The sequence below is a fragment of the Podarcis liolepis genome (genome assembly GCF_965112155.1).
Source record: "Podarcis liolepis genome assembly, chromosome: 11".
In the NCBI taxonomy this organism is placed as follows: Eukaryota; Metazoa; Chordata; class Lepidosauria; order Squamata; family Lacertidae; genus Podarcis; species Podarcis liolepis.
Window position 1 is genome coordinate 50954916 of NC_139565.1, and position 26620 is coordinate 50981535.

Genomic DNA, 26620 nt, shown 5'->3' on the forward strand with positions numbered 1-26620 from the left:
CTTATCCTACAATGTCAGTCCCTCGGCCACCACAGCTATGGCAACCTCCACCATCAATTCTGTCCCAACATTTTCTTTTATCTTAGAACGACAGGTGGGTCGGGGGAATATATATTGGCTCCAGGAAGAACAATTGCAGGTGTTTCATAAGTTTCACTGTTTGTTTTCCCCATTTTTCTTTCTTTCTGTGCTTTATGCGTGAGATTTGGTGATTGACAGCCTTTTGGAAATACGGTTTCTGGTCTCTGCTTATATATAATCAGATGGCCTTGGGGGAGACTTGCTTCCTTTCGAACTTTGTTCCGCACCTGCCTATGGATGAATAAATCTATATCTCCACACCACACTTGATCTTAGCCAAAAGGCCGAGAAGCGATTAAATCTATATCTCAGTGGTATTTTAAGAACAAATAGATTGAGGGCATGTGGACATAATCCTAGCTCATGGTTTATGAGGTGCAAAAATGATCCAACTTTCTTTTGAAGTCTCCCTGGTTCGCATTTGGGTTTTATGCACAATCTATGCCTGGAGCTTTGGAAATCTGGTTCCTTCTCCTTAGGGGAAATGTTTAGAGAAATGTTGTTCAAGTACGGGTTTTTTTTTACTGAAACTTCTGAGAACAGTCTTGAGCAATTTGACAGGAGAATGTATGTGTGTATTGCACGCCCACGCCCCCCCCACACTTTAAGTAGAAGTGCAATAGTATTGGTAGCTAAAGATAAACATAAGAGGGGTCTGGGAAGCAGGGTACTGTCACCTTGATGGGTTTGGCCATGGGTTGGTGAGTTGGAAGGTCCTGGGCTTTTGACTTCCACCTTGTTTTAGGCACCGGTCAGCACAACAGCTAGAAATACACTGGTGGGAGAAATTACCTGTGTAATTTATCGTAAGATTATTTTAACGTATCGACTTTCAAAATCGCTTTTAAGTTCAGAAGCCTATATTTTGTATTTCTGTGTTATTTTATACTAGTTAGGGCTAACAGAAGGTTGTTATCATGGTGTAAAATTGTAAAATTAGAATCCATAGAGTTGCTCACGCTATTTCAGTAGTGAGATACCAGCCTTCAGAAAAAGAGGTAGAAGAAGCCTAACCTGTGAATCTCCCAGTTCAGTGCCAAGATTGACTGTGATACATGTAGGAGGTCCTGTTCTGCTCTGGGGTTTGGTTATTCTATCGCCTTTATTTTGATCCAAGTGATAAATTGGGAAGGACGCTGAACACTCATCTTCAGCTTGACACATGTTAATGTCATGCTTGACCTGGTTTGAACTCTTGTTAATATTTTCGAAGCATATCTGGTTGTGCAAATTGGACTCTTTTTTTCTGGCAGAATCTCCTGTTACAGGAGCAATTAATACATCTTTAAGCAATTAAAGGCAACTAATACAACTTTAATGAAGGATAATATTCCATGAGGCTGTTTGGTTAGGGATTGCTCAAAATGACAAGAGCAATTGCTTATCCTCAATATGTTCTGCATATCTGACGGATCCTTTTGTGAAGAATTAAATGGACAAGAGGGAACTGTAGAAGTATGTATTCAGCCTGTGCTAGCTGCTTGATATTGTGATTGATGTAAACTCTTAGAGATCTTGTGTTGCTGTCTTTATATTTTACTTTTGGCCTCCTTTATCTGCTTCTTAACATTACCGCCAATCATTCTTTCTGGAACTAATTGCTGTCTGTGCACAGAGCTGCTTTCTCTCGTGTCTTCCTTTTCTTTCTCAATATCAATTTTTTATTTAACATATTTTAATGCCGGAAAGCGTGACAAATATGGTTTAAGGCAGCAAAACACAGCTGAAAACTAAACCTACTTTTAGTTTTAAAATCAGCACCTTAAAATAAGAGCCTGCCCATCGCAGGTGTAAATGACACAACGTGAATAGAATAAAACAGCCTGCCATATCCCCAGATGACTTAAAACCATTCTATAAAAATGTCAGAGATATCTTTAGACCCTGCTTGAAATTTTGTAGGGATAGGGCTAGCCCGATCTCACTTGGAAGCATATTTCACAGGAGGTGGGGCCATTGCTGAAAAGGCCCTGTCCTGTGTGCCTGCCATTCTGCTTGCTCTCATAGGTGGGTATGTGAATGGGGCCTGTGATATGGATGGCATGATAAGGGCAGGTCGGTGAGAATGAAAGCGGTCCTTCAAGTAACCCACACCCAAACTTCTTAGGGCTTCAAATGTCACCACCAGCACTTTGTGTTGGGCCTGGGAACACACTGTCACACAGTGCAACTGGTACAATACACATGAAGTGTACCGAATCAACTTCCTGGTACCAGCCATTACCTGTGTGGCTGCATTTTTCACTGGCTGACGTTTGAGAGCATTGTAGTCCTTAATGCATCTTTTCTTCAGTTTTTAACTGCAGTTTATCATGTCTACTCCTCTACTGCCACCTGATTCTCCAAGATTCCATCTGAACTTTATTCCACCTGAACAGACACTCCTCTGCCTTGTATATTAGGTGAGCATGTGTATCTTGACTCTAGTGCAGGGGTTGTCAACCTGGTCCTTTCCGCCCACTAGTGGGCGTTTCAGGATTCTAGGTGGCAGTAGGGGGTTCTACGGCACAAGCTGAATCCTCCTTCCATCGAGTACTGGTGGGCGGTAAGGAAATTTTACCATCAAGAAAGATGCATTAGTGGGCAGTAGGTATAAAAAGGTTGACTACCCCTACTCTAGTGAATGAGAGACAACCGTGCCGCTTCTACTACTGATTCAGGAATTGCACCTCTCCAGCAACACAATATCTGTAATATATTTGACCTCTTTCTGCCTGCCCCCTCTCCATCGCAATGATTAAGAATCTTATTAGTTAAATGATAAGAGGCCGGGATCCAAATAGTTACCTTAGGCGCGGCCAATCACTTTTGCCTCCCTAAGCACTGCCTTTGGTCAAGGGACCATGATACCTTATCCTAAACTACATTTGAAAACCTCATTGGTTCGAAAAGCGCCTTTTGTTTTGAGAGCAACAAGCCCAAAGCTCTCCCAACCTACTTGCTTGTGTATAACTACTGTATTTTTCGCTCTATAAGATGCACCAGACCACAAGACGCACCTAGTTTTTGGAGGAGGAAAACAAGAAGAAAAATATTCTGAATCTCAGAAGCCAGAACAGCAAGAGGGATCACTGTGCAGTGAAAGCAGCAATCCCCTTTCCTCTTCTGGCTTCTGTGATAGCTGCCTGCATTCGCTCCATAAGACGCACACACATTTCCCCTTACTTTTTAGGAAGAAAAAAGTGAGTCTTATACAGCAAAAAATATGGTACTTTTGCGGATCTTGGGGATGTATGGATCTGTGATCACAGCACCCTAGGTTGTGCTGCTGGCACTAAGTTGTTGTAAACTAGGAAACAGATTCCAGCGGCAACTCTTGCGACAGCTGCTGTACTTGGTGGGGAAAGTTTTCTTGGGGTTAGTTGGACCAGGGCGGGGGTAGTTAAGTGGTAAATCAGGATCGTGGAGGAGGTAGAAGTAATTCAGTACCGTAGAGAAGGTGTTAGTGACGCACCAGAAGAGCTTCTTTTCCTGTGGGAGTCTTCGCCACTTGGCATTTCCTCAATTGCCTTTCAGATCAGTGGCAAATGTGACCCAGTTTGGGCATTGGTAGTATTCGGCTTATGGTTCCCTCTGGCGTCCTCACCCTGTGCCCAGAGGGCACTGTTGTCACTCAACAGAAGGAAGAATGGCAAGGAGAAAAGGATGATTAGAACAAGTTTGGAATTGGAAAGACGTCCAGGAGAAGTGTGGAGGCAGGAGAGAGAATACCTGTTCCTTTTAGGCTCTGAAACTTCAAAAGATCTGGTGTTTGCTTTTCCACACCCTTCTCCATTATTGCAATATTTGTTCTTCAGCAAGCATTGTGCATGGTTCTTAGAATTCCAGTTGCATGTGGAATATACTCATAAATGTGAACGCCACCTGTCTGGGTAGTCTTGTGTTGGTACGCTCAGTTGTACATATATGAGCTGTAGCCTGTCTTGGATGGTTTCATTGCTCGATTTTTGTATATGCATGGTAGGCTCGAACATGTCATCTTATCGAAAAGCCCTTTGTCCCCGAAGTGGAGATCCATACATGTACAAAGGGGTGGGTTGTCTGAGGCAGTCCAAAGTACAGGAAAAGGCTCTCTGTGCATGCTGAGTGGCACTGCATTTGTGCCAGCAAGCGGGTGTGAAGGAAAGGTTGTTAAGAGTACATGCTGTTCAATGTTTCGCAGATGAAAACAGGGACACTTTTGTAATACTACCCGCTACTCCAACCAAGGTTAACTGTCTGAGCTTCCTATCCCTCTCATTCCATATTGATGGGGATCTGCCAGTATCAGCTGCTCATTCTTCCAGTTTTCTTCTTCTTCTCCTCTTCTTCTTTTTACATTTTAAAATTCATTTTCACTTTTAACATTTATCATCATACATAAATCATAATCATGGCTCCCAGTACGTTTCCAAGCACAATTCAAAGTGTTGGTGCTGACCTTTAAAGCCCTAAACGGCCTCGGCCCAGTATACCTGAAGGAGCGTCTCCACCCCCATCATTCTACCCGGACACTGAGGTCCTGTGCCAAGGGCCTTCTGGCGATTCCCTCACTGCAAGAAGTCAAGTTACAGGGAACCAGGCAGAGGGCCTTCTCGGTAGTGGCGCCCACCCTGTGGAACGCCCTCCCACCAGATGTCAAAGAGAACAACAACTACCAGACTTTTCGACATCTGAAGGCAGCCCTGTTTAGGGAAACGTTTAATGTTTGATTCATTACGGTATTTTAATATTTTGTTGGAAGCCGCCTAGAGTGGCTTGGGAAGTCTAGCCAGATGGGCAGGGTATAAATAAATTATTATTATTATTATTATTATTATTACTATTATTATTACTATTATTATTATTATTTTGCAAACAGGATTCTCAGAATCCCCGAACTTCCCTCCACCCCTCCATGGTTTTCCCAGATATTATTTTCAAACTGCATCGTATTGTATTCTCCATATTTTCTTAAAACTCAATTTTTTTATCATAGTTCTCTCTTCATTGCAAGTGTTCTCAAAATCCTGCTAATGTTTTAAATTGTTTACAGTGTTCTTTCAAGTAACTTAAAAATTTTCCCCATTCTTTGTTCAGTCCAGTCATCCACATTTTCACATCGGTTTGCGAATTCCCCCCTGCCAATTAAAATACTTCAGCATTTGTGTGCAAATTTCTCCTGCTGTATACGTGTGATGTGTGCAGTTTTGCCTCGTATACAAATTTTCACAAGGCAATTTCCCCTGATAAAATGTGATTTTCACAGACATACATTTAAATGTTATTTATAATGCTGTTGTTGCTTTGATTTTTTTTCGTGCACTATCTTAGTTTGCAGAAAGCTGGCATTAAAAAAATAGCAACAAGTGAATAGCAATAACAAAATAGCAAAATGCCTGAGTAATTGAAAGAATGAGCGTGAGTTCCTTCAGGGATCCTGTTTTGGATCATTTGCTATGGAACTTCCTTTTCCTGCAAACTACTTAGTTTTCAGTGCATGTAACTTAAGAGTTCGGAAATAAAGGCAAAGGGCTTAAACACAGTACAGTCGTACTTTGGAAGTCAAACAGAATCTGTTCTGGAAGTTCGTTCGACTTCCAAAATGTTTGGAAACCAAAGTGCAGCTTCTGATTGGCTGCAGGAAGCTCCTGCAACCAATCGGAAGCCGCGGAAGCCCCGTCAGACGTTCAGCTTCCAAAAATAGTTTGCAAACCAGGACACTCACTTCTGGGTTTGCGGCGTTCAGGAGCCAAAACGTTCGAGAACTAAGCTGTTCGAAAACCAAAGTATGACTGTATATAACTTTTTTTTAAAATGGATGCTGTGCTGCTGCTGTTCTTGCATCGTAACGTCAGTGACTACTGGCTCAGTAAAACTGATTCCTACCTATTTTGTTAGCTTGCTGGAATGACAGTATGGAGACCAGTGCCTTCCTGCAGGCTGCAACAAAAAACGTATAATCTTTCAAATGTCTCCTTAAACAGCTGTATCCATATGCTGGAAAGTCCTGAGTGAATTTCATGTTCCCTGTGGCATGTACACAGCCAGTTGAGGATGGACGATTGCCATTTATGTTTGGAAGTACAGTAGGCAGCACCAGCAAGCTTTTGGTATACCTTCAGCAGACGCTGTTTCTGTATAGATTGTGGCGTCATGAAGTCACTGTAGCTCCCTACCTATTCACCTGATCTGCTAATGCCTGAAGACCAGAATTCGAAACTTGTTTAATCCATCGCTAGGCCATTCCATGTTATCTATATGCATACACAAGTGTAATTGCAGAGGAGAGGAAAATGACTGGCTTTTTGTTTGCTCCTTCCCTCCCAACTTATCAGTCAGGCTGGGGTGGGGAGAATTGGCTTAGAGAAAGGTAGATCTTTCTTCCTTCACCTGCAGTTATTTCAGAGGCAACGGTAGGCTGAGCCTGAATAGTCCCCCCCCCTCCAATGCCCAAAATGATTGTTGGGAAAGAGGGTAAAGGGGTGTGTAAAAGGTCACACTTCCTTTGAGTTCGTAACAAGCCTGCAACCTGTTCAAATTTGAGTCTTCAGCGTATCTGGGCCAGCAAACCGGTTTCCAGACCAGGAAGAAGCAAGTGGCAGTCTGCTTGCTTTCCCTGTGCCAGTGAAACTCCTCGCCTCAGTGGGTTGAAAGCTACCCCCTGTGTACTGCCATGTGCTACTGAGGGTGGGATGACGATGCAGCGTGCATTGGCTTAGTCGGCTGAGCATTTGGGTACTGAGGAGGGACATAGGAGTTCACCTTGTCACCTGTACAAGGGGTAGGGTTCCTGGACGACCTTACATAAAATATTTTGTTGCAGTTAGCAAAGTTGCATGGTTCAGGAGCAAGACTATACAATGTAATCAAAGAGGTAAGCGACGCGGGTGGCGCTGTGGTGTAAGCCACTAAGCCTAGGGCTTGCTGATCAGAAGCTCAGCGGTTCAAATCCCTGCGACGGCGTGAGCTCCTGTTGCTCAGTCCCTGCTCCTGCCAACCTAGCACTTTGAAAGCATGTCAAAGTGCAAGTAGATAAATAGGTACCGCTCCAGCGGGAAGGTAAACAACATTTCCATGTGCTGCTCTGGTTTCGCCAGAAGCGGCTTAGTCATGCTGGCCACATGACCTGGAAAAACTGTCTGCGGACAAATGTCAGCTCCCTTGGCCAGTAAAGCAAGATGAGCGCTGCAATCCCAGAGTCATTCGCGACTGGACTTAACTGTCAGGGGTTCTTTACCTTTACAAAGAGGTAAAACGTGGGGTTTCCCCCCCAGACCTGATTGTTGCGTTGAGCAAAGCCATTGACTTGAGTGGCAGAAAAGAATTAGATGCCTTAAACTCTTATTAGCTCTGTACTGTGCTTGATGTGGGGTTGTCTTAAAAAGTGCTTATTTCAGGAGCATAATTAATTGCAGAGTGTGTATTCTGGGGCGCTATTAAATACAGTACAAAAACGAGGAAACCTATGGCTAGAAAAGAAATTTCCCTATGAAGATTTGGAAAAACATGATATCATCTTGTCCGCTGTGAATATTTGGTCTGAGTTATATTACGTGGACGATGAAACTCTTGATGGCTCCTATCAAGGTTTGCTTTGGGCAGCAGCCTTCTCTGTCTGGACGACTGGCAGACGAAAGTTCCATGAGTTCAAGTTTTTAGAAGGATTCTTCTTTTGAATCTGATGGGAACCGTTGAATCAAAAGGGATTGCTGAAAGTGGAGAAGCAGAGGCACTGTTGTGGTCCTTAGAAATGGTTCCGGGAAAGTGGGATTGCTGCCATGCTGGAGTTTGCAAAACTCCAGCATTTTCAAAGGAAGCGCTCCATTCCTAATCGTACCTCCTAAAATGATTGATAATATGAATTACTTATGTTCTGCTTAGTTAGAATCAACAAAACCCTCTCTCCATATCCTTTCAACAAATCTATGATGCAGAAGAGCGGCTCATTCACAAGTAAGCATAGGCAGATACTCTCTTGCCTGTAACTTAAGTTATGTCCCATGTGCTGCTTTATTATTATTTACCACCACCATCATTTATTAAACTTGTTAGCCACCTGCTTACCCAAAGGTCTCCAAGCGACCTAAAGCACATTTTGTTGTTTTAGCCTTTGAACCAACAACAAAAAAAGCAGCCATGGAGTTTGAAAGCTAGTTAGGGAGAGAGGTTGTATCCTTGAAATTGGCATGTTGCTTTAGTTCTTTGACTGTTGATTTAAGTGGCACAATACACAATTCCTTTGAGTTTGTTGTTATTGCCTTTATTAGCAATCTAGGCTTGTTGTGTTTTGAGATGAAGGAGAAAAATACTGCTGAGTCAGAATGAGATCACCCAAGTTGCATTTAGGACTTCAGAAACTAAATCGATGCCAGAAGGTCTTTCTTTCTTTCTTTCTTTCTTTCTTTCTTTCTTTCTTTCTTTCTTTCTTTCTTTCTTTCTAAAAACCTGTTTGGAGTGTGTTGCTCAGCTTACCTGGCGGTCTACAATTTTTTAAAAAAAAATGAAAGCAATTGTACATGTCTCGTGAGCAGTGTACCTCTTTCATATAAAATGGGGATCTGGTGTGTGGGTAGTTAGCATAACTGATTTGTCACGATTCTCTCTCATTATTATTTTTTGTAAAGGAACTGCTCAGGGTCATAATACTCTTTTCTTTATGAGTATCCGGTATCCAGCGCAAAGAGTTTGTTGAACAGTTGGCTAGGGGAGCAGCTAAAAGGCTTTGGTTTGTGTGTGTTTTTATTACCCTGTTAGGCATTAACAGGGCCACTCCCTAGCCTAGACTGTATCAGCAAAAACAGTCTTCCTAGTATTTGCAGGTGTGGAAGCATATTTATGTAGCCTTACTAGAGTTCAAACGGAAAATCATGATTTAAAGTCCTTGTGGCATGGATGATTGAGGACCGGAATTGGGCTGTTATGACTACTGTCTCTCTGCAGGCCGTGATTGTTGCCTAGGGATGTAGAGCTCCATTCTCCTACTCAAGTTCCTTTAAAACCAAATCTTAATTGTCAGGGCTCTGAATTTTAGAACATACTTTTTATTTCTTCAGTCTGTTTTGGCAGCTCCAGTCAATGTAATGGGAAACAAAGCAATGAAAACAGCCATTCCCTCTAGCAAATGGTAACTGCTTGTAGAATTGTAAGCTTACCTCCTTTATACATCCCAGAAAGGCAGCTTTTATATTTGATAAAATTCAAATTTAAATGTAATGATCTAATCCAACTAATTTGTTCATTAAGCACCCTAAAGCATAGTGACATTCATATTAAATTTCAACACTATTTAAGTTTGTTCCACTTTCAAATGAGTTTCCCTTGAGCTTTGGATTCCCATTGCATATGCTTCTTACCTATGAAATCTTTAGTACTTTTTAACAAGCTTTATTGCAAGGATGGGCAACCTGTGGCTTTCCAGATGTTGTTGGGCTCCAACCTCCCTGCCTGCCCTGCCCCAGCCCCAGCCTGCAGGGTCCAATGGTCATCCAGCAATTTTTCAGAGGAGCATAGGTTCCTCAACCCATCTTCTGGACCCCCTGGGAAACTCAACAAACTGTGCTGCACCTGGAACTGAGTGTGGAGAGGGGAACTGGATGGGACACAACTGTGGGCAGCCTGAGGATGTGCCATCCACCTTGGGCCAGTCTGTAAAATGCAAGTCTGGAGTGAAAGACTAGGGTGACCATTTCCAGGAACTCTTATTGTGAGACTTTTGTGGGTGAGCTGAGAGTTTGTTTGGGCCCTAGGAGAGAACCCAGAGGCTGAGAGGAAGAGGGTGTGCCAGAAGGAAAATGAATTGATGTTGATTTTCATATGTTTTGTAACTTCTTTGCAATGTTGTTGTTTCAGTTTTCTGCGTACTGCTTATATTAACAGTATACAAATTAGATCATCAGTCAATCGTTTGTGGGGTGGGGTTTAGTGCTTGGTATTGGCAGAGGGTAAAGCTGTGTGTCTTCTTTAAATTACAACTTTCTGCTGCAAAACCATTGTTCAGTTCCCCTGAGAGAGAAGGATTGTAGTCATACTTCACAATACAACATATTCTGTTCTGTTAGGCTTCGTTAAGAAGAAACAAAACGGTCTATTAGAGGTGCACTTCTATGTGCTGTTGTGTTTCATTGGAAAATTGCCTTTATTGTCACCTCTGAAGCACATATGTGAGCTTTCTCCCTTTTATTATTCATTTCCACACACAAATACACAGAAATTTTATTTAATAACATATTCTTCAAAGGCCTGCTTTTTAGTATTCAGTTGCTGTACTAATAAGAGATGGCTGCATAATTGCACACCTCATTCTAAGGAGTTTTCTGGGGACTGAGTCCAAGCTACGTTTGGCAGAAGGCAGGTGGCAATGCCAGGGTTGTGCCTTAGGCAAATGATCCTTAATCATAGAGATGAAAATGTGTACTCAGAGGTCATCCAGCTGAGCCCCCTTGCAATGCAGGCTCTGTAATGCCGACTGCAGCTCCAGCGTCTCTGACTGATAGCTGTCCAGCCTCTGTACACATGCAGGATAGAAGCATGTGGTAATTTTATTAGAACCTGCCACTTGTTGAAAGAAAGGTTTGTTAAACATTTGAGTTTTAATACATTGATTACCGTATTTTTCGCCCTATAGGACGCACTTTTTCCCCTCCAAAAATGAAGGGGAAATGTGTGTGCGTCCTATAGGGCGAATGCAGGCTTTCGCTGAAGCCTGGAGAGCGAGAGGGGTGGGTGCGCACCGACCCCTCTTGCTCTCCAGGCTTCAGGAGAGCCCCGTCGCCAGCCCCGCAAACTCGGGGGACAGCGGGAGGCGCAGCGCACCTTTCCCACTGTCCCCCGACTTGGCTAGAAGGCTGGCGGGGGGGGGGGAGAAGCCTGCTCCTCCCCGTCTCCAGCCCCGCAAACTCGGGGGACAGCGGGAGGCGCAGCGCGCCTTTCCCGCTGTCCCCCGACTTGGCTAGAAGGCTGGCGGAGGGCTTTCCCCTGCAAGCTCCCAGAGCGATGCCAAAGCTGCACGCAGCTTCAGCATCGCTCTGGATCCTGTTCTGGGGGCTGGGGGAGGGGGAAGCTCCGCTTTCCCCGCCCCCTGCCCCACAAGCTCCCAGAGCGATGCCAAAGCTGTCAAAGCCCGAGCTTCCCCAGCCCCGCGCCTGGGGGGGGAAAAATAAAATTTCCCCCTTTATTTCCCCCCCCCCCATATCTAGGTGTGTCCTATGGGCCGGTGCGTCCTATAGGGCGAAAAATACGGCAACCACCGTATTTTTCGCCCTATAAGACGCACCCGACCACAAGACGCACCTAGTTTTTAGAGGAAGAAAACAAGAAAGCAACGCAAAGCCTATGGAGCGCAGCGGGAGGAACACTCCCACTGCGCTCAAGAGGCTTTGCGTAGCTATCCCTGAAGCCAGAAGAGCAAGAGGGATCAGTGCGCACCAATCCCGCTTGCTCTTCTGGCTTCAGCGATAGCTGCACAGCCTGCATTCGCTCCATAAGACGCAGACACATTTCCCCTTACTTTTTGTGAGGGGAAAGGTGCGTCTTATAGAACGAAAAATAAATTTGCATCTCCAAGTGAATGAGAGAATAAGGTATATTTGCAGGATGCAGATAGCGAGAAGAAATCTAGGATTGTCTTTGCTTGTGTATAGTGTTGGGGAAACAAATGCTGTATGTATAATTCGGCCTGTATAAGGTTGGAGCTGCAGATAAATTTGACAATTACACTTTTTTTGTTTTTGAAAGCACATCTTTCAGTTGCCTACATTTGTTTAAAAAGTCATCTCTGTCACCAGTGTTGATGTTGTTTTTCATTGGTTTTATGGATTTAGCTGCATTTTATCTGTACACTACTTTGAGAATTTTTCTGATGTGTTTAAATTTGCCATGATGATGAGGATGATGGCTGAAAAGGGATGAGTGCAGAAATCCCAGTGTAGGGTAGGTTCTGAAGTCCTTGGGTCAAATTTTAACATCTGCTGCTAACTCACTAGGCACACTGCACTCTCTCTCTGCCTCAGTCCTCTTCATCTTTAATACAGGAGATAATAAGACAACAGCTTTGTTTACAACAACTGTATAGTGTATGTGGAGCATTTTTAATCCTTGAAATCATTATCAAGTTTGGGCAACTGTTGACACTGTGGCAGATGTGCACGTCCAGGCTGATTTCCCTCCTTTCTCTGATAGTTCAAATGGAAGTCCTGTTGCAGAGATAAAGAATCTGTGGCCCTCCAGATGTTTCTGGGGTTCAGTTCCCATCATCCCTGACTATGAGCCATCATGGCTGGGAGCTGATGCGAGTTGGAGTCCAACATCCTCTGTAGGGGCACAGGATCTTCACCACCCATGATCTGGGTGCCTGGAAAGCATGTGTGTTGCTCATGTATATGGAAGCAGCTAAAACCCTCTGGCTCTTTGAAAGGAATTTGATGGGTGAATTGACTTGCCTTTGGATGTAAAGTACCGTATTTTTCGCTCCATAAGGCGCACCTAGTTTTTAGAGGGGGAAATCAAGAAAAAAAAAATCTGTCCGCTTCTCCCAGAGCTTCTGGAGCTGCCGGGGGAAGCCCGCACCCCCCCCAGAAGAAGCCATAGCCGCGTGCAGCCTCTCCCGGCCGGAGGGGCTGCGTGTGGCTATGGCAATACCACCACCTCCCGCAAAAGCCCACAGGAACTGCACACCCTTTAAGGAACGCACGGCTCCTGCGGGCTTTTCTACAAGGAGGGAGAAGGGACTGACTGGCCGTGTCAGTCCCTTCTCCCTCCTGGGGAAAAGCCCGCAGGAGCCGCGTGGAGCTTGTGTGCGGTTCTTGGGGGCTTTTCCTGCCTGACGCACACACATTTCCCCTTACTTTTTAGGAGGGAAAAAGTGCGTCTTATGGAGCGAAAAATACGGTATACGCCCTCCCCTCAGTAGTCCACCTTGAGCTTGATTGTCTTCTAGCACCGTGAGCCAAGAACAATCAAGGCTGGAATACATGAAGTTTTTAGATGTACCTATTCACTTAGAAAATGATTCTTTAATGTTTCCCCACCACCAACATTACATTTTACTGCCTGTAAACTCCCAGGTGTATTTGCACAAGACCACAGAACTCTCAGCCCAACCTCCTTTGGCAGTTTAATCTGTTACCAGGGACTATGTCTTAGGTGAGAGACTTCAACCACTTCAGGAGACAGGCAACTGAAAACAGATGCATGACTGAGATTCAGAAAAAAAACACCTTTTATTATTATTTTTAAGTGGTGCTAAGGGAACTTTGTTCCAGCTTTCAAAGTCTCTCGGGGGGGTAGGTGGGGCTGTATCCTGTGTGTATCCTGCTAGGCTGAACTCAGGTTTGCTTTCATTTCCGGCTTTAGGAACGGCTAGGAGGATGAATTCGGAAAGAGATTCGGAAACTACCTTTGACGAGGACTCCCAACCAAACGATGAAGAGGTGCCATATAGCGATGATGAGACAGAGGACGAATTGGACGTTCCGCCTCCTGTCGAGCCAGAGCAAAACCGCATCAACAGAGAGGTGGAAGTGACTCGAGATACGCTTAGAAAAGGTGAGTCAGACGTGTATGATTCCGGAAGGGGAATGTAAGGTGAGCTGCGCTGGATCACGTCAAAGGCCCATTCAGTTCTGTGTGGAATGGCCAACCAGATGTCAATGGGAAGCAGGGCCTGAGCGTGGCAGGACTCTCCCCACTTGTGACACCCCCACTAACTAGTATAGCTAGCAGACAGAACACAGCTAGCCGCCATTTATAGCCTTATTCTCCATGACTTTGTCTAATCCTCTTTTAAAGCCATCCAAGTTGGTGGCCACCACTAGGGCCGGCCCTCACACGAGGCAAGGTGGTCCACAGGAGCAGCAGCTCCAAAGAAGTCTTTGTCTGCTGCTGTTGCTTCCACTGTGGCAGCGAAAGCTGGGCCCTCTCCTTGGTAGTGGAATCTGCCACCCCCTTGTCTGACTCCCCCCACCAGTGCTGCCCCCACAGTGGCCTCTTGGAGAATAGGTGATACGGCTGGTCTACTCCCACCCCCTAGGAAGGAAATGGTGGGGGCTGCCCTCTGGGGTCTCCTGGGCTGTGCACCTACCCAACAAGATTCAGAGTGGGTCCATTTTCCTCATTGCAATGGCCTTTGATTTCCATTTGACCATTGAGTAAGGCTGATTTGAGTTTCCCAGCTTGTTTCTGATGGAGATCTTCACTCACCCCTTCTTCCCTGGTATGGTGGTGGTGGGTTCCATTTTGTGGTGGCAAAATGTATTGGGCCAGCCCTGGCCATCACTGCACTGTATGAAGTACTTTCTTTTGACTGTCCTAAATCTTCCAACATCCAGCTTCGTTGGAAGCAATTACTCTGAGCGTTATGTTTTTACTGTTCAGTTTCCAAAACACCACAGGGTCATTCCTAGATTGATCCAACAGGGAAACTACCAATGTGGTTTGGAAGTGGCATAAGCCTGTTTAAAATGAAATTTATTTGGCCATATCCTCTAAACAACTGGCTGAAAATGCACAAGCCACATTTTATGTATGGGTTTTCTTATTTTTATATTATTTGTACATACAAAGTATACTATAAATATACAAGAATGCATAGTAATATAATCAAGATAAGATATGGATGCAGAGAAAACTAATTGTCTAACTTATAAATATAAAACAAGGAGTATAAATCTATGCATGAAAGTAGGAAATAGGTATGTGGATAAATAGGTTGCAATATTTAACTTCCTATATATTTTACACTAGCATATAAACAATCCTTGTCCTAGCTATTTCCAACTCTGTTTTTCACAAGCTTTGAATTTTCAAGTTGATGCAAAGCAATACTGTCAAAATTATCACTTCCCCCTTCTTTTAACCCTCATAAACCACCACATTTTAAAGCATACTTTCTCTACTTTTATTAACTTGGTTTTTCTGGCACTCCAGAAAAATCCCCCTAGAATATGCAATGTACTTCCAAAAATACATAATTCGTTTCTGCTTAGATGAACTAGCCCACTTCTCAACAAGAAAACTCAGCAAAGATAACAGCTGCAGTTCTGAAATTTCTTCCAGTAAATGCTGAGAATCCCCAGAACTACAACTATTCTCTGCCAGTTTTTGTCTGTGGAGAGGTGGTGATAGAAATTCCCATAATCATAATTTCAGGACTTTGCAATGTAGATTTTGAAGGGGTATATACTATCAGGCTCAGGGTGCAATTTGACACAAACAGTGCATTCACACAAGCTTGGCACACTCTTTATGGGGCATTTATTCATAAACCAATAGCCAGGGTGGATTTGATTTAAATCAAATTGATTTGAATCACGATTTAAATCACTAGTCAGTAAGACTTGATTTAAATCATATATTTTTTTAACAGAAAGACTCATTCTTGTTGGTATAATATTAATATTTACAAATGAGAAGAAGGACCTGGAACCAGCGAACTCTTATTAGTTGACTGGCAAGCACTTCAAGGTCTTGCCAAGGACTTACAGGTCCCCGTTACTATTTCCACACACACCCCTATTTGAATTTGCTTCTACTTTCAGGTGCCTATTCTGTACGGTTAAATGTTAGTGCAGTTACCAAAAAATTAAAACATTGCATATAAAGCCTCATGCAACGTAATTGAAAACAAATCCTTATTTCCTGAAGGACTATAATGTAAGTTAAATAGAAAACTATCTTTAGAAAGATTTTTCCTCCGAAAGCATTTTATTTTTAAAAATCCAATTTAAATTTTAAAAAAATCCAATTTAAAATTTAAAAAATCCATTATTATTTTTTTAAAAAAATCTTTTATTTTTATCCACCCTGCCAATGGCTCTACACCAGGCTTCCTCAAACTCGGCCCTCTAGATGTTTTTGGCCTACAACTCCCATGACCCATAGCTAGCAGGACCAGTGGTCGGGGATGATGGGAATTGTAGTCTCAAAACATCTGGAGGGCCGAGGTTGAGGAAGCCTGCTCTGCATGCTGATGTGAAAAGTAGGTCTGAGATGAAGAAAAACAGTTGTGGCAGTAAATTAACTTTCCTCTCCTCCGGATCCACCAGTAGATGAGTCATAAGGATAACCTTTAAGTGAGATTTCCAGTCTGTTCTTTGCTAATTTTCTAAAAGACAAATGGTTGACATCACCACAGATTGCATCGTATTTACCTGGGATGTTCTCCCCAAGGTCATTCCGGTAGTAAAGCTTATTTCTCTCTCTCACGGCTAACTTGTTCTCCCACTTCTGCCTTAGCGGAAGCAAAAGTTAGCAGCTTGTAGGTAGTTTTGAAATTATGCAAATCAAGGTAAGTTGTTTGGAATTCCTTAGGGTTCCCTTGTTCTGTTAATTCTTTGAACAAGGAGTAAATGTTTAAAAGCAGAACAGTCGCCATTTGTTCCTCTGCTCATCTTTGTTGCATTTGAAGTTTCTTTTTGATCTTGGGTATGCTAAGACTGCTAACTGGGGAGTGGGATGGGGGTCCTAACCATTCTAGCCTTCATATGCCGGTGGGAGTTAATAAATTTCCTGCTTTCAGTCACTTGATTATTAAGTTCATGATTGTCACACTTTATGGTTTTCATTTTTTTGTTTTATCTTTCAGAATGCGGCTGGCAAGTTAAAGCAAATGATCGTGCCTTCTATGAACAGCCCCAATTTATGAAAACGGCTTATCTGTGCCTTAAGAAAAGTAAATATGCAGTAAGTGGATTTAAAATCATGGTGTTGAAGGGGACCGTCACCTAGTCCAGGGATCAACTAGTTGTGGTTGGTTGGTTTTCATTACTGGAGTACAAATCCCATCATCCTTAAGCATTGGCCCTAGATAGGACTGATGGGAGTTGGAGTCTAGAGAACCACAAGTTTCTTATCCTTCATCCATTCCAATTCAACACCTGACCTGGAGGAAAAAGTTCCTGCAGGTTTTTTTTTGTTTGTTTTTTTAATGCCTTGTTTTAGCACTCTTTAAAGCACAAAACCAAACTCTTCGATAACATGAAATGGGTTACACCAGGGGTCTGCAGACTTTTTCAGCAGGGGGCCGGTCCACTGTCCCTCAGACCTTGTGGGGGGCTGGACCATATTTTTTTTTTTTGGGGGGGGGGGAAATGAACCAATTCCTATGTCCCACAAATAACCCAGAGATGCATTTTAAATAAAAGGACACATTCTACTCATGTAAAAACACGCTGATTCCCAGACCATCTGCGGGCCGGATTTAGAAGGCCATTGGGCCAGATCCGGCCCCCGGGCCTTAGTTTGCCTACCCACGGGTTACACCTTTTCGCAGTACATGAACACCCCATATCCATTTCATATGACTTGTTCAAGGTGGTTACTAGTGGGAAAACTATAATGCACTTGCCTAACTGAAGGATGATTTCACTAAATGATAACGTTTCACATGAAATGCTACCTTGTTGGTATATTTAATGCTTTTTCTGTAATATGCTTCTTTGTCTTCTTCCACAGGGGAATGCAATCAAAACCTACAAGTATAATCCCATTACCTTCTTGCCACTGAATTTATTTGAACAGTTTAAAAGGGTCGCCAACTTCTATTTCTTGGTTCTACTTATTTTACAGGTAAAACAGGACTGTATAATTCATTGTGGAGACTGGCTCACCCACCCCACCCCTTTGTGCCCCATTTAAAGCAGGTGTGTGATGAAGTACAACTCTTCATAGGTGGCAGATCTTGGGGTCTCAAATTTCAGCAGCGCCCTGTGTGATGCCAAAATTCAGCACCCCTCCACCTATCGCTCTTCATTCTGAATCGTAGTTATGGTGCCCCCAGCGGTGACCCCAAGACCCATGGCGCAGCGGAAGCGTGCTGGGCCCATAACCTGTTGTTGGGATACTGCCAGGGAGGCAAAGTCCATCATGGCCCCAAGCCGGCTGCCGGACGACCCATCGACCTCCCATAGTCACGCAGTGTCATCGATTAGCGACATGAGTTTCCTGAACTCATGCACACACTTATCAGCAGATAATGCACAGCCAGAAAGTTGCACAGCAGGAGAGCATATTTACAAGTTTATTCCACGTTGGTCAGAACAAAGAAAGACATGACTGCCTGCGTCAGCGTTCAGGCACAGAGAGAGAAACGAAAGCAAAGACACAACAGAAACATCCTGTGAAACAGGAAATACGCAGGCTGTGACACAAACATCCTGCTCCCTTTTAAGGTGGAACGGAAATATCCTAACAGTTCTCCCCTAAATCTGCCTTTCCTCCTGCAGCTGAGCCTATTAAAACTGAAGGGTTGGGAAAGTCAGGTACCATTATCAGTAGGAAATGGTCGAAGAGGAATTTCTGGGTTGATTGATTTTTAAATTTATTATTTTAGTGCATGAACGATGGAGCATGTAGGTGTTAGGGCTCAGAGAATCACTCCACCCTGACTTGAGAGAACAATGGCTCTCCAGCTTTCAACTTTTAAAGTCCTCCTCCCTGCAATTCCATTCATTCCTGGAGGATCAGCTGTGGTGCTGGAACTGGTTTTGAGCTTAACGTGTAGATGCAAGCTTGTCTCGGTTAACAGCATGCTCTGCTCTCTCATTACACCTGCCTGTTTACTTGCTAGTGCAGCTCTTCTTCTGACCATTGTTGCCTTTCAAAATGTACCTTAGTGGAGGTTGGGGGGACGGGACAGGACTCCCCATGGGGGCCAGGCAAGGAGAGTTAACAGTTCAAAGGTATTTACTGTGTGAAAATTTGTACTGTATATTGAAAGCCATGTGGTCTACTACTGAGATATGGCGTCTACAGATATGTAAAACACCTTGGACGTAAATGCAGGGTAGTAGGGTGTTTTTTTGAATTTCAAAAATAATAAATACCGTATTTTTTGCACCATAACACTCACTTTTTTCCTCCTAGAAAGTAAGGGGAAATGTCTGTGCGTGTTATGGAGCGAATGCCTGCGGGTGGCGGAGGGGATCTGCTGCAGTCGTGAGCAGAGGATCCATGGTTCCCCTTCCTTCCCTCCTCCATGGCTCGCTTTGAAACAGCAAAGCGGGAGAAGAGCTGCGGAGTGGGGAGGAGAGAGGGACAGAGAGCCTGCTTCTTTAAAGGAGCAAAGCGGGAGGGGAGAGGAGCCTTCTCCCCTTATACCCCTCTTCTTCATTATTAGCAGCATCCTTCTCCACCCACCCCACGCGTGTTCCTTGTCCCTTGAGTGCTTTTCCTTCCTTCCCCACTTAAAACGTGGTTACAAAGCACGGATCCACATGGATCCTCAGGATTTTTGCACTGGGTCACCCCAAATTCACCTTCAGATCACATAGCATGTCCATTGCTACATCTTGCACCAAAAAAATCATGCACCCACTGTTGCCTGGGGACGCAGTGGTGCAAAAATGTGGTTACAAAGCATGGATCCACATGGATCCTCAGGATTTTTGCACTGGGCTACTCCAAACTCACTGTCAGATCACATGTCCGTGGCCACAGCATGAACCACAAAAATCATATATCCACTGTTTCGTTTAGAATATTTGTTTCCTTGTTTTCTTCCTCTAAAAACTATGTGCGTGTTATGGTCTGGTGCGTGTTATAGAGCGAAAAAGACGGTACATACATAAATATTCCTTTTTCCCCCCTTGCAGTGCATTCCTCAGATAACCACCCTCTCATGGTATACAACTCTGATACCTTTACTCTTGGTTCTCGGCATCACTGCGATAAAAGACCTAGTGGATGATATTGTAAGCATTGTTTTATTTGTGTATTCTTCCTCTTTTTACATTTCAGGGTGTTTCTCTCTCCCCCCCCCCCCCGCATTATATTGGGGTAGTTAAAATAATTGTCATAAGAAACCTTCCTGAACCAAAGAACAAAAAGGGTGAATGACAAATTATAATTGTAACAACATGTCAATTGGTGACCTGCAACAAATAAATAGAAGAGAGAATTGTGTTTTATGCCACCCCAAAGAATGAATCTGCGAAACCTTTGTTCCTAGCATGATTATTCACCGCAATTTGGGCTTCCCATTCTTTGCCTTCTGACCTATCAAGGAATGTACAAAGTTTAATTTTGTTCATTCAAAATAGAACGGATGATTACTGCTATTACCGTTTCTTAAGTTTAGTAGCCACTTTACACAAACATCTCCCCCCCCCCAAAAAAAGGTCTTACAAATAATAGTAACATGCACATTAATTGAAAGCAAAGCAGGAGGAGATCAAACCATATGAACAACCCATTCCCTGTCCACCACAGATAGCAAAGCAAAAACAAACACCACTCAGTTTCCTGGGAGAAGATAAACTTCTTTGGCTAAAGGTGTCAGTGTTGGTGCCAGGCGAGGCTCCCTGGGGGAGAGAATTCTGTAGACGAGGGGGGAGGACACAAGCCCATTCCCTTGTTGCCATCCCCTGGATATTTCCTAGGGGTGTGGGAAATAGAGAAGGCCTCTGGTGCTGGGACATGGGAACACTCAATTAGAAGATGATGTTCTGTAAGGTATTGGGGTTCTAAACACACAGGCCTTCATTCCAGCTCCATTCATTCTTCTGGGCTTAAGGAGCTGTGCTGAAGGAGTCTGAGGGCCTCATACAGGTTGCCCAGCTGTGCTTTAAGACAACAGCAACAACGATATAGGTTCTTTTAATCTCTTTCCCTTCTTCTTCCTTTTTCTTAGGCTCGGCATCGGATGGACAATGAAATTAACAATCGCACGTGTGATGTAATCAAGGATGGCAGGTATGGTTCTATAGGTGTCACCTTAACAATTGTCCGTCCGAACAGCCATCATTCTGCACTAATCATACATGTTTTCAAAAAGGTTTTCTGTGGAAAGTTAGCATGGCTGTTTTTAATAATTTTCTGCACAGCCAGAAACTGAGAGGGTTGAAATATTATTAGTTAATATTACCTAGTAGAAATGGCATATATTCTTTGAGAGCATTCAGCCTTTTTCCTAAATGTTATCCAGTTCACTTTTTAATATATATATATATATTATTTCTCTCTACTTAAGGTTTGAAAATACAAAATGGAAGGACATCAAAGTTGGTGATATCATCCGTCTTAGGAAAAATGCCTTTATTCCTGTAAGTGGAACGCTGTGTGTGTGTGTGTGTGTGTGTGTGTGTGTGAGAGAGAGAGAGAGAGAGAGAGAGAGAGAGAGATATTTTTTTTGCAGTGTGCAGTGTCATTCACATGCATTTAATTTGCTTTATTCTTTATTTAATCAGGCTGATATCCTGCTGCTGTCCACTTCAGAACCTAATAGCCTTTGCTATGTAGAGACAGCTGAACTAGATGGGTAAGGGTTCTTTCTCCTAACGTTTACCTCCCCATAATATTAAAAAGTTACTCATCTTTGTAGTCTTAGCCTTAGCCATGCTAAATTCCCAGTCAACATGTGTTTTTTTTTTTTTTTTTTTTTGGTGCTATGTTTTAAAACTTGCTCTGTCCATTTTAAGGTTGTGTGGATTCAGAAAAGCACATTTTGACCCAACGTGCATAGGATAAGGAAATACTGCTCTTAAACATAATTAGGTTGTACCGTGGTACTTTGGTTCTTGAACTTAATCCATTCCGGGAGTCTGTTTGACTCCCAAAACCATTCGAAAACCAAGGCGTGGCTTCCAATTGGCTGCATGACTTTCCTGCACTCAAGCAGGAGCCACGTTGGATGTTCGACTTCCAAAAAACGTTTGCAAACTGGAACACTTACTTCTGGGCTTGCGGCGTCCGGGAGCCAATTTCTTTGGGAGCCAAGCTGTTCAAGAACCAATATAAATATTGATTTCTGGGTGAATTGCAAGAGCAGAGGTGGGGCTATTCTTTACCATTACATCCTGGGAGGTTGTCGATTTTGGATCTAGCTGAGTGACATGACACTCAGACCTAACCAAATATAGTCTTATCCATTGAGCCATTGTATAAATTGTCCTTTTTGTAGGGCATGGCTCATCATGGCCAGGGCTGCTACTGATAACTTCTTCTACTGAAGGATAAAAACTATTAATTGGCTCTGTTGTTTTGAATCATAGAATTACAGAGTTGGAAGAGACCACCTAGTCCAATCCCCTGCAATGCAGATGGCCAACTGACCTTCAGCATTTGCAGGAATACTTGACTATAGAGAGAGAATAAGGGGCTTACACAGAGACAGGTGCAGCCATTTCTGTGGTCCTGGCTTCATACAGCCATTTCCCCCCCCCCCCGATCTTCTGCTTCTGTAATCATGGTGCAATGCATATTCTCCCGTTGTGATCAAAGAAATGAAGAAAAGGCCTGCTTGCATGTCTAAGCAGGCTCCATGTAGCTTCCCCAAGCGGTGCTTAATAAAATCTATGTGCAACAAATGTGTTAGGGAAACCTGTTCTGCCTTGTTGGGATTAACATTTTATAGCACCATCATCTGATTGACCCAAATGGACATGCACCACTGTGTACTCTTATACTTCAGTAGCAAAGAACACCGTGTGACAAAGCACATCTTTGTTGCTCATACCCTTGTTGCTCTCTTTGGAGCCCCAGGGGTTTTGTGTGTTGTTCAGCTGCTGTTTTGTTAGAAACCCACAGAACAGTAGAACAGAAAGCTAAGCTAAGGTTCCTTTTAATGGAACCTTAATGGTTCCTTTTAAATTTCTAATGGCCCATTGTCCCTATAGAATTTGCAACATTACAACTTTGCATTTCCCTCCTGTGCTTCAGTGAAACCAACTTGAAGTTCAAGATGTCTCTGGAGGTGACTGACAGATACCTTCACCAAGAGGGCGCCCTGGCAGCATTTGATGGTTTGTACAAACGTGCATTTCTTCTTAATTACATATGAATATGCTGTCTTATGCCATGTCAAGACAGTGGACCAACTAATGCAGGATGGTCCAGCTGCAGGTTTGCAAACGGAGACTTTCCCAGCTAGTGATTTCAACTGAGAACTGTGCACGCAAAAGCCATGCTTTACTAATGAGCTACAGCTGCAAGTACCTAATGCCACTGAAGTTACAGAAAGAGGGGAAAGCCAGTCTCTTTCAAAAACAAAAGCCTGGTTTGCACAACACTCTTTCCTGATTGCTCTCCTGTGAGCGGTGAGGGAAGCAAGGTTGTGTCATCTCTTCCTCCTTGTTCACCTGTGCTGTGCGCCTATCCTGGGAGATGACTGTTTCAGCAAAGGCTTTGCCACTTGCTGCCCCAAATGCCTTCTCGGTAGTGGCACCCACCCTGTGGAATGCCCTCCCACCAGATGTCAAAGAGAAGAACAACTACCAGACTTTTAGAAGACATCTGAAGGCAGCCCTCTTTAGGGAAGCTTTTAATGTTTAACAGACTACTGTATTTTAATACTTGATTGAAAGCCACCCAGAGTGGCTGAGGAAACCCAGCCAGATGGGCGGGGTATTAATAATAATAATAATCATCATCATCGTCATCGTCATCATCTCCCTTTAGTCATAGTCAGCAGCTAGGTAGATGAACAGTGTTAAGCTGATGGCAGAGTCATGTCTTCATGGGGCCTGACTGCAGTGGGCCATCACTTTAGAAGTCTTTTCCCAAGGATATATGTTTGCACCTTTTCTACTGATTTTCAAAAGAACACAAAAGCCTTAAGGGGGAGGGGGGAAACATCTAGTCAGCTTTTGAAAAAGTTTGGGTCTGTTTTTATTCCGCTGACACTGTTTTCAATTGCTGTTGCTGTTATATTTTTAGACATTTTGTGTTTATACTATGGTTTTTATGGCTTGGACTGTTTTGTGTTTTAATATGTGGTGAGCCACTTTGAAGCAGGTCGCCCTGAAAGGTGACCTATAAATAAGCAACAGGATGTACACAAGACGGTACAAGTTGGTTTGGCACCTAATTCAGCACTTTGGAAAACAGCTGATCTCAGTCTGAGTTGGCTCATAGGCCAGTGATGGCCAAACTTGGCCCTCCAGCTCTTTTGGGACTACAGTTCCCATCACCCCTGACCACTGGTTCTGTTAGCTAGGGATGATGGGAGTTATAGTCCCAAAACAGCTGGAAGGCCAAGTTTGGCCATCACTGTCATAGGCTGCCCAATTTGGCTTGTGTCTGGCTAATTTCCACCCCATTCATGGTTGGGAAACTAAACAATTGCAATAACATTCCCCCCCTTTTTGACAGAAGTGGATGACATCTGCAGACATAGTTCTCTTCTCACTAGATGCAGCCTGCTAAATTCCAGGCAAATAGGGGCAGAGGATTTTGTTCTGGACACTCCCAAAATGTGTTGTTTTTCCTCCCAAACAGGAACTACCTGTGGTTTTTTTTATTATTATTGGAAATAATTGGGTGACATTTTCAGGCAAGATTGCCTCTTCTGAAGGCATGAATCCTGACAAATTTCAGAGCTATATCTGTAGTAGTTTTCACACAAGGGTAGTCATTTGGGGTTGGGGGTATTTTTTGAGGGGGAGGCAGAAAAGGATTCGCTTAAATGACCCCAGTGTTTTGAGATCTGAAAATTGCAGGTATGAGAGTGGGGGTCCCCTGAGTAAGAAAGCTTTTCTGTTAGGCACCTTAATGCTTGTTGAGCATTTCAAATAATTCCCTCTTATTGACATGTCGGTCACGATGAAGCTCTCCAATGATTAGGGACTCCAGCTCCCATCATTCCCAACCAGCATGGTGAATGGACATGGATGATGTGAATTGTAGTCCTGCAACATCTGGAGGGCCACAGATCCCCATATTTGCCATTGCTTGTGATTACTCCATAGTTTCCATTTATCTCCTGTGTAGAACCACTTCTAGCATCTGATCACATTCCAGTCAGATACAGATGCATTTTTTTTGGCTATATAACATGCTCATCCAAATCTCCTCAATAGTTACTGAGAGGTCTCCATAAATTGTCTTACTATAAATGTATTGCAGACTTATCCATCGTAGGCTAAAAGGGAACTGCAATCAGTGAGTTTCCTTTTTTCTTGATGATTGATCTGATTCCTCGTTTGTGCCTGTATGTTTTTTACTTCGCTTCCAAATGCCGTCTTAACCTCATCCCCTGAAACATTTCTGCCACAGAGACCAACTCTACAAGTGGTACATAACTATATGTAAAAACTGCAGTGCATTTCTGCCACAGTTGACGCAGTAGGAAGCTTAGGGGTGTTGTTCCTTCAAACATCTCCTTTTAAATATTGTACTTTTGCAGAATTCATTGCTTAATATTTAAAGAGAATGGCTTACCGTGAAAATGTTTTAATACATTCTTGTGACGTGGTGTTTCCCCCCCTCTCCTAATTCATTTTTTTGAACTACCACACCAGGTTTGATAGAATGCGAAGAGCCCAACAACCGACTCGATAAATTCACAGGGACTTTGAAGTGGAAAGGAAAAAGCTATGCTTTGGATGCTGATAAAATCTTGTTGCGTGGCTGCAAAATCCGGAACACTGACATTTGTCATGGGCTTGTCATATTTGCAGGTATCTGTTTTGGAAATGGAATGCTGCTGCCTGTTTAAATTAGAGCTGGACCAATGCAATAACCCCAGCTTTTTAATTTTTTTATTAGTATTTCATGCGGTTGGGGTGTAATTGTTGACATTGATTGGCAGGGCTGAATGTAGGAGTCTTTCTTAGCCCAGCCTGGAGTTGTTGGAGGCTGAGCCCAAAACCCTCTCCTTCACCTAATGCCATACCCTCCAATATGTTGAGTCCCCAAACTGAGACACGCTCCCACACGAGTCATGTGACCTGTGAGGGATCATGGAGCCCCAAAAATGTGTTTTGGGGTGCTGCATGAGATCGCTGCTCAAAAAAAGTGGGGTTTTCTTGGGGGGGGGGCGAGATCTTGGCAAGAAGTCATGTGAGATCACGGCACCCAAAATGGCTGCTGAGATCTTATGGGGGGGGGGAAATGGGATGTCCCGGTTTTTCTGGGACACTTGTAGGGTATATAATGCCACATCCACAGATTGATTCAGACAGGGATGAAATTATTTGGGGAAGGGAGGTCTTTTTACCTTAACACAAGGTAGTGATTTATTTTTTTAAAATAAAATACAAAAGGCTTATTGAAGCTTGCATCTTTCCCATGGGGCATTCTGCTTTAGACTGGAATGCCCATAGGTTCTTGTGAGAAGCCAAATTAATGGAAGCATCAGTAAGGTCTTTTTAAAAAAAAACTAAGAAAAGGAAATTACTTGCATATTCATGCAAAGAGACATCCCAAAATGTCTTAAAATCCTCCCCACACCTCTATATAAATCACACAATACACACTTTTGCACGAGAGGAATATTCCTATGACAATGTATTGTGCCTGGGATATTCAGCTTACTGTTTTCAGCAACAGAAATAGCAGCTTTAAAAAATAAATCATTTGTTAGAGTTGCCACTATATTAACAACACAAGTATATACATTTCTACTTAGAAGTAAGACTCATTGTGTTCAATGGATCCTACTCCCTCACCTAAATCTATGAGAGATAATCAAATGTACTTATATTATTTAAAATTATTCATGTTCATAGAATCATAGAATCATAGAATCATAGAGTTGGAAGAGACCACAAGGGCCATCGAGTCCAACTCCCTGCCAAGCAGGAAACACCCCCTGCCAAGCAGGAAATGTATAGTTGTCTTTAGCCGTTAAGAAAGCAGTTTTAAAGTA

General features: G+C 43.3%; 1 protein-coding gene across 1 annotated transcript in view; it reads left to right on the plus strand.

Annotated features, from left to right (window-relative positions):
• Positions 1-26620, plus strand: part of ATP8B1 (ATPase phospholipid transporting 8B1) — a 70037-nt gene that overhangs the window by 18243 nt on the left and 25174 nt on the right. Inside the window, exons 2-10 of the mRNA XM_083465754.1 lie at positions 13393-13584; positions 16622-16719; positions 17491-17604; positions 19629-19727; positions 20666-20727; positions 21005-21077; positions 21222-21292; positions 22693-22775; positions 25272-25430. Of these exons, the coding sequence (XP_083321880.1) occupies positions 13407-13584; positions 16622-16719; positions 17491-17604; positions 19629-19727; positions 20666-20727; positions 21005-21077; positions 21222-21292; positions 22693-22775; positions 25272-25430 (937 nt within the window). The 5' untranslated portion in view covers positions 13393-13406. The remainder of the gene's footprint in view (positions 1-13392; positions 13585-16621; positions 16720-17490; positions 17605-19628; positions 19728-20665; positions 20728-21004; positions 21078-21221; positions 21293-22692; positions 22776-25271; positions 25431-26620) is intronic.